At 47.4% G+C, this 8,502-nt stretch overlaps 1 protein-coding gene and 1 long non-coding RNA gene across 3 annotated transcripts in view; one reads left to right on the top strand and one right to left on the bottom strand.

Moving 5' to 3' along the window:
- Positions 1-387: 387 nt before the first annotated feature.
- LOC122673397 lies at positions 388-6,123 on the bottom strand. The gene is made up of 2 exons (XR_006334674.1): positions 6,027-6,123; positions 388-1,075 (listed from the first exon to the last, which is right to left on the bottom strand). It is a non-coding gene; the product is annotated as an uncharacterized LOC122673397 (long non-coding RNA).
- A 411-nt stretch (positions 6,124-6,534) lies between these two features.
- The window catches only part of KCTD8 (potassium channel tetramerization domain containing 8), a 253,325-nt gene continuing 251,357 nt past the window's right edge, over positions 6,535-8,502 (top strand). For both annotated transcript variants that reach the window (XR_006334673.1, XM_043871138.1), the window contains exon 1: positions 6,535-7,486. Coding sequence is in view for 1 of the 2 variants with exons in the window: in XM_043871138.1 (XP_043727073.1) it covers positions 6,535-7,486 (952 nt within the window). In the remaining variant the exon portion in view is untranslated. The remainder of the gene's footprint in view (positions 7,487-8,502) is intronic.

The raw sequence follows: 8,502 nt of genomic DNA, 5'->3' as shown, positions 1-8,502 counted from the left end.
AAGCAGGGTTTCAGGGAGGCAGCCAGTTGCGCAAGATGAAGTACAAGGATATCTGTTGCTAAATCACCCCCAACACATACCTTCCCACACACATACCATATACTAAATTACATGTGTGCACATACACTCAATTGCTTCAGTTGTGTCTGATTCTTTATGACTCCATGAACTGTAGCCTGCCAGGCTCCGCTGTCCATGGGGTTCTCCAGGTAAGAATACTGGAGTGGGTTGCCATGTCCTTCGCCAGGGGATCTTCCTGACCAGGGGCTGAATCCACATCTCTTGTGTCTCCTGCACTGCAGGCAGACTCTTTAGCACTGAGCCACTGGCGAAGCCCATAAAATTTCACAGCTATGTACAAAAACAGGACCTTTACGTGATACAAGGTAATGTGAAAATGGCTTACACAAAACTTTATTCAGAAATATTGAGTACTTTTTATTTTCCAGGCATTAAGTGCTTAGATGTACTGAATCATAATCTATACATTTCATTACTTTGAGTATTAATACATAGAGTTTTATCAACTCTAGCCTTTAATAATGCTTCTATAATTTATAATATAACCAAGAATTCATATGACATTATAGTAAGATATCTAAATTGCTAGAATATGCTATATAACAAATGCATCAAACACTGATACTGTAAGTTTCCTAAATACTTCATGTGCAACGTTTTTCATCCACAGCGTTATTAAATTCTTAAAACCGATGGGTGAGATTTGCGGGTTACCTAGTTTTTATACTCTGCTTTCCAACTTTCTCCAGATTCTACACCAATTGTTGAATCTGAAAATGGTCCTTCCCATCTTGTACTATCTGCTCTTTGACCCTGTTATGGCAGCAAACCTCTTACTTCTTGCAGGAGGCCATATGTTTTTGGGCTGGTCTGCTTTTCACAAGAACAACGTGCATAGCAAAACTTGCCCATGATGGCTGTGAAGGGGAACAAACATTCTTCCACTGATACAGTCTACATTATTTTCTTTCTTCTTTTTAGAGATTTTCCTCCTCTTTGTCTAGAGAGATGCTTCATGGCTGTAAGTGTGAAACACGTGCCATATTCTGAAGGCCTAGAATGGAAAAATATAAATTATGTCATTAATAAATTCATATACTGACTACATACATAAATGATAATATTTCAGATACATTGAGCTATATAAATGATATTATTAAAAGAATTTCATCTATTTCACGTTTTACTTTTTTAAAGTGGTTACTAGAACACTTTAAGATATTTTTAAAGGACACCACTGCTCAAAAAACTGCAAAGCTCTTGGTACAGGAAAGAATCTCAGGCTTGTTGCTTAGAATTGTAAATACTGGGGATATTCACTATGGAGGGGCTGCATGTTACCTTAGGGGTGAAACAAACGGAAGAAAGGTAGGTAGAGCCACTATAATCAATTATCTACATTGGAATTTCAGATTTTTCTAGTTAGGGTGTGGCTCTGCTTTCAGCCTTTAGAGCAACAATGTGAAACAGACCAGGTAAATACAGTGAACTCCATCAAACTTGAATGGCCACATTATGGGACGCGTGATCTCAATGAAAAGCCTCTGGTCTTTATTATTTCCACTGTATCCATGAAGAAACTAAGGTTTAGAGCAGTTAAGTCACTTGCTCAAATCACAAAGCCAGAAAGACACAAAGGCAGACTTTTGAGCCAGTTCTGCCTGACTTTAAACCTCTCCTTTACCATATGTCTTCTTCCTCCCCTAAGGGGATATAATTCCTGCCTTTAAGTAACTCTCACCCTGGTGAAGAATATTCGTTATTTTTAAATTACAAATTATTTATTAAAACCTGGACTCCACTTTCCTTTCTCGTTAGTCTGCTGTACTTTTAGAGACACAGTTTTGCCTGTATTGTTTAAAACTTTCTGGAAAGTGAAGGGATTATAGGGATATCTGTAGATGGAGAACTTTGATGTCTTGTCTTTGCACAACAATAGAAGACTTTAAGGACCCATCCTTGTGAGACATCCTGGAATGTGAAGTCAAGGAGGCCTTATGAAGCATCACTGTGAACAAAGCTACTGGAGGTGATGGGATTCCAGTTGAACTATTTCAAATCCTGAAAGATGATGCTGTGAAAGTGCTGCACTCAATATGCCAGCAAATTTGGAAAACTCAGCAGTGGCCACAGGACTGGAAAAGGTCAGTTTTCATTCCAATCCCTAAGAAAGCCAATGCCAAAGAATCCTCAAACTACCGCAAAATTCCAATTATCTCACACGCTAGTAAAGTAATGCTCAAAATTCCCAAGCCAGGCTTCAGCAATACGTGAACCGTGAACTTCCAGATGTTCAAGCTGGATTTAGAAAAGGCAGAGGAACCAGAGATCAAATTGCCAACATTCACTGGATCATTGAAAAAGCAAGAGAGTTCCAGAAAAACATCTATTTCTGCTTTATTGACTATGCCAAAGTCTTTGACTGTGTGGATCACAATGAACTATGGAAAATTCTGAAAGAGGTGGGAATACCAGACCACCTGACCTGTCTCTCGAGAAACCTGTATGCAGGTCAGGAAGCAACAGTTAGAACAGGACATGGAATAACAGACTGGTTCCAAATAGGAAAAGGAGTATCTCAAGGCTGTATACTGTCACCCTGCTTATTTAACTTATATGCAGAGTACATCATGAGAAACGCTGGGCTGGAAGAAGCACAAGCTGGAATCAAGATTGCTGGGAGAAATGTCAATAACCTCAGAAATGCAGATGACACGACCCTTATGGCAGAAAGTGAAGAGGAACTAAAGAGCCTCTTGATGAAAGTGAAAGAGGAGAGTGAAAAAGTTGGCTTAAAGTTTAACATTCAGAAAACTAAGATCATGGCATCCAGTCTCATCACTTCATGGTGAATAGATGGGGAAACAGTGGAAGACTTTATTTTTCTGGGCTCTAAAATCACTGACGCTTACTCTTTGGAAGGAAAGTTATGACCAATCTAGACAGCATATTAAAAAGCAGAGACATCACTTTGCCAACAAAGGTCCATCTAGTTAAGGCTATGGTTTTTCCAGTGGTCATGTATGGATGTGAGAGTTGGACTATAAAGAAAGCTGAGCGCTGAAGAATTGATGCTTTTGAACTGTGGTGTTGGAGAGGACTCTTGAGAGTCCCTTGAACTGCAAGGAGATCCAACCAGTCCATCCTGAAGGAGATCAGTCCTGGGTGTTCATTGGAAGGACTGATGTTAAACTGAAACTCCAATATTTTGGCCACCTGATGCGAAGAGCTGACTCATTTGAAAAGACCCTGATTTTGGGAAAGACTGAAGGCAGGAGGAGAAGGGGACAACAGAGGATGTGATGGTTGGATGGCATCACCAACTCAATGGACATGAGTTTGAGTAAACTCTGGAGTTGGTGATGGACAGGGAGGCCCGGCGTGCTGAGGTTCATGGGGTTGCAAAGAGTTGAACACGACTGAGTGACTGAACTGAACTGAATCCTTGTGATTAAGTTGATCCAGGGAACATTAATGGTGTCTGTGGCTTAGACCAAGATAGTTCTAATTATAGTATTTGCTGTTTTCTCAATTCACCAAAACAACTGCTCCAATAGTGAAACAACTGCTCCAATAGTGCTTGTCTCTTTCTTGCTTTCTCTCCTTTAGATCTGATTTTATTTCAATCAGATTCTGTTTTCACTTTTCCTGATTTTAATTGTGAAGGAATTAGTCTCATTTATCTCTGCAATCTCATTGCTTAGCCCAGCGTCTAGCACTCAGCTGATGCTCTGTCGTCCATTTGTGATATGAACACACTTCTCTGCAGTTAGCATTCATCAGAGATGGACTGTCTTCTAAGGGCTAGGCATGATGCTGGGGATGGGTAGTGCATACGGATGTATGCCATACTTTTATCTGATGGGAAACAAGGACACATCAGTGTGATAAAAAAAAACACCTGTCCTTGTGTAAGCATAGGAACACCTGTGTGGGAACAGCTGGTTTGTTATAAGTCTGAAAGATTTCCAGAGGAAGCACTTTTTAAGATGAAACCTCAGGGAAGCAATAAACAGGGAGAAAAGATTAGGGAACTCGTGGAAAAGGAAAGGCATTCCTAGCCAGAAGAACCACTGGTAAAGAGATTTTGGACCTGAGATTTGTACAATTTGGAGTTTGGCTGGAGAGTTTAGTTGGGGGAGGGGTGAGATTAAGAGGAGTGTGGGGATGGAAGGGGTTAAGGAAAAATGTTCAATCATGGTTGAAAGATTTCAAAAAAGTAATACATCATATGATGCAATTCACTAAGAATTTCTAAGATGATTCATTTAGAGTACACATTTTAGGCTATTTCATCTTATAAGCATACTTTATGCAATTAAAAAGATTAAAATGGATTGCAACCTGATGATACTGGAGACCTCATATACACATATGCATATGTATTATACATCCACTTCATTACATTTCTATGTCTATAACATACTTATCATTAGGGACACTTACCTCATGATAAATGAGCTTCATTAGTAGTGGTTTGAGACTTTACTATTCATTCATCTATAAAGATTATAAAGCTTCTATTAATTCATTTCCCAAGAATGATTATTTTAAATTTTCAGGTGTTTTCTGATGTTACTTTTTAAGTGAAGAAGGGCAAAATCAATTATTCTTCTTAGTTTGACTGGTTTATAAATTTAGGGGAGGCTGGGATAAGAGGACTGCATGAAGATGGACAATTTACGCTCAGTTTTAAGTCTTAGACCTTCAGCAAATACACTGTGTTCTTTCTTCGGTGTGTTTTCAGTCTCAGGCAGTCTAACTTCAAAACTGATACAACATTTTCTGGGGATGTGGCTTATAGGGATCAATTAATTAAATATAGTTTTTAATACTCTAAATAATAATTTATTACTTCTTAAAAATTAGAGTTTATTGTTTGTGTGTATGTTAGATTCAAAGAGAAGGAATCCTAAGTAGGCATATGGAATTTTTAAGACGTGAAAATCTGTACATTATTTTGTTAGTGGATAAAGTTCATCTATAATACTATAGTTTGTGAAGCAATCTACTTGTGCCACAGTATACTTTTTCTCCTTTGAACTTTATATAAATTAATGATTCTTTGTGGTTCCCAACAGAAAAGCATGCCCCAGGAGGAATAGGCAGAAGTGAGGTTCATTTGCATCTCTAGCCTCACTCTTTATCACAAATAATGCTGATCTTAAAAGACTGGACCTGTGTTGTGTACAAATGGAAATTAAAGTGAGTTTAAATTCTTATAATTTTCATTTGTGACCTGACTCTTGGGGTTAGATAAGTAATAAAATGTAAACCATTTCTCTTGCCCTATGGAGTTGAAAGGGAAAAGGAGAGATTAATCAAAGGACAAATCAAGATAGGAAACTAGGAACAAACAGACTAAGTTTCCTCCCGGGCTCCGTCCCTTTCTTCATAAACAGTTATTAAGCATCTACTATGAATCAAACACTGACGAAATGAAAGGAGAGAACCGTCGCGTTACCACAATCTGTGATTAGTTTTGTGAACTGAAATCAGATTTCAGTCTTAAAAATTCTTCAACTGCACATAGCGCATGCAGTTTACTAGGCAATCATGACACCGGAATGTAATAGAGGTTCATGCATTTCGCCTTTCACTTCAAAAAACCATGCTAAAACCACTACAGGAGATTCAACCCCCTCCCCCGCTGCCAGTCTTTCGACAATCAAAACCCTCCTGCCAACATTTGTCGTCATTTCAGATTAGGAGCCTAGGTTTTTTTTTTTTTTTAAATAATCCAACCCCCCACCCCACTTTCCACCTTAATGCCAGCATAAAAACAGTTTTACTGGGCGAACAAGGGCAGCGGAGGAAGAGAAGGACGGACGGAAGAAGGGAATGAAATGAATGAAGGAGAGAAAGCTGGCCTTTCCCGTTCGTGGTCGGATCCCTGCCCGCCTCTCCCCGTCTCCCCGCTCGCTGCCAAGTAGCATCCCCTCCAGGCTCTGCCCTCGGCTCCGCCCCCTAGCGTCGGAGCCCCGCAGCCAGAGGCTGGCACCTACCTCTTTAAATGGCAGCTGCGGCTCGGGTCCCAGGCCTGGGCTTGACGTCAGCCTCGCCTCCCGGGCTGTGAGGGGTAGTCAGCGCCCCCGTCCGCGCTCCGGGCTCGCGGCGCGCTCGCCAGCTGCTGGGGCGGCGAGTTTTCCTCGCTGCGGCCCCTCCTCCCGCCCGCCCCGCGGAGAGCCGAGCGGCCGCCTAAGAGAGCCTCCCGCAAGTCTCTCTCACACTTCCCCGCCTTCGCCCCAAAGGAGCAGCCGCTCCTCCTGGCGCCTCTGCCGCCGCCGCCGCCGCGGCGCCCGCAGAGCTCCTCTCCCGCGCGCCGCTCCCCGATGGAGCCCGGGCGCCGCCGCCGCCGCCGCCCCGAGCCGTGAACCGGGCCGCCCCGGCCGGAGGAACGCGCCGCCCGGCCCGAGGGCGCAGCAGGCGCACACCACCCGGGGCGCAGGGCACGGGTTTCGGGAAGGAGAGAGTGCTGCGCTCCAGGGTCCCTTGGCCGGCGGCGGGGGGACCATGGCTTTGAAGGACACGGGCAGCGGCGGCGGCACCATCCTGCCCATTAGCGAGATGGTCTCCTCGACCAGCTCCCCCGGCGCGTCGGCAGCCGCCGCCCCGGGGCCCTGCGTGCCCTCGCCCTTCCCCGAGGTGGTGGAGCTGAACGTAGGGGGCCAGGTCTATGTGACCAAGCACTCGACGCTGCTCAGCGTCCCGGACAGCACTCTGGCCAGTATGTTCTCGCCTTCCAGCCCCCGGGGCGGCGCCCGACGCCGGGGCGAGCTGCCCAGAGACAGCCGGGCGCGCTTCTTCATCGACCGGGACGGCTTCCTTTTCAGGTACGTGCTGGATTATCTGCGGGACAAGCAGCTTGCGCTGCCGGAGCACTTCCCCGAGAAGGAGCGGCTCCTCCGGGAGGCCGAGTACTTCCAGCTCACCGACCTGGTCAAGCTGCTGTCGCCCAAGGTCACCAAGCAGAACTCGCTCAACGACGAGGGCTGCCAGAGCGACCTGGAGGACAACGTCTCGCAGGGCAGCAGCGACGCGCTGCTGCTGCGCGGGGCGGCGGCCGCCGCGCCCTCGGGCCCCGGGGCGCACGGCGGCGGCGGCGCGCCGGACAAGCGCTCGGGCTTCCTCACGCTCGGCTACCGCGGTTCCTACACCACGGTGCGAGACAACCAGGCGGACGCCAAGTTCCGGCGCGTGGCGCGCATCATGGTGTGCGGGCGCATCGCGCTGGCCAAGGAGGTGTTCGGCGACACGCTCAACGAGAGCCGCGACCCCGACCGGCCGCCCGAGAAGTACACGTCCCGCTTCTACCTCAAGTTCACCTACTTGGAGCAGGCGTTCGACCGCCTGTCCGAGGCCGGCTTCCACATGGTGGCGTGTAACTCCTCGGGCACCGCCGCCTTCGTCAACCAGTACCGCGACGACAAGATCTGGAGCAGCTACACCGAGTACATCTTCTTCCGTAAGTTCGCGGGCTCCGCGTGCTCTCCGCTCCCTCGCCGACCCCCGCGGCTCCCGGAGGGTCTGGTGTCCCTGCGCGCCCCCCGCCCAACGTGGCCGACTTGATCTTTGGGTTCGCGCCTTGCTCTCTGGCTTTCGGCGCCTCTCTTCCACAGCTCAGGAGCACGCAGTGCCCAAGCTGTCCTCCTCCTGAACTTTATTGATCTTGCCCCCCTGCCCTGCCCAGCCCTTGGAGGCGCTGGGTGTCCTTCTATTACCCAGGGCTGGGAAGAGACTCGAGCGCAAGGCTGAGCGCATAAAGTGCCCCGGTCTCTCTGCCGCCGCTGTTCTCCTGGGGGTCAACGTACGTGGGTCCCGGGGGTGTCCCTCCAGAGACGGGGCTGGCATCAAGCTGTCGCCGCGCCCCGCTGGCCTCCTGGAGGTGAGGTCGGCGCAGGAGCGTCCCATTATGGGTGATTTCAGTAGTGGGCAACAAGAAAAGTGGCGATTAAGTCTGCAAAGCGCCTCAAAAGTCCGGGCAGCCTAAGAGACCCATTAACCATTGACCCATATAAACCTCAGGTTTCCCCAGTGCCAGGAGTCTTCTGTAATTGTGTGTTTTGGACCGAGTGGCGCGGAGGGAACGGACTTTGGTTGTCTGAGTGCTGCTGTCAGGGTTGGAGATTAGGAAGGGACACGGTGTGTATGCGTGCACGTGTGTGTGTGTGTGTGTGTGCGCGCGCGCGCGCGCGTGTGGTGTATTTCCTTTCTGGGCACCTCCAGTGCGAATGGGGGATTGAATTCACTTTCCCAGGGGGAATAAATGCAGTGGACTTAGAGAACGAGAGAGAGGATTTGGAAAGCATACATGGTTTTGGAAAGGATTTGGAAAGCATATCTGGCACGATGCTTTTTGTAGTGCACTTGGCGTGGCGAGGGCGATCTGCGGATCGAGTTCACGAACTCCGCCGAGCATCACTGGGGCTTGGGGGATGGGCGGCCGGGGCGGAGACAGTCCTCAGTGACGCGGAGAAAGCG

The sequence above is a fragment of the Cervus elaphus genome, chromosome 17 (genome assembly GCF_910594005.1).
Source record: "Cervus elaphus chromosome 17, mCerEla1.1, whole genome shotgun sequence".
Lineage (NCBI taxonomy): Eukaryota > Metazoa > Chordata > Mammalia > Artiodactyla > Cervidae > Cervus > Cervus elaphus.
Note: the sequence above shows the minus strand (reverse complement) of the source record. Positions and strands in the feature narration are given on the sequence as shown.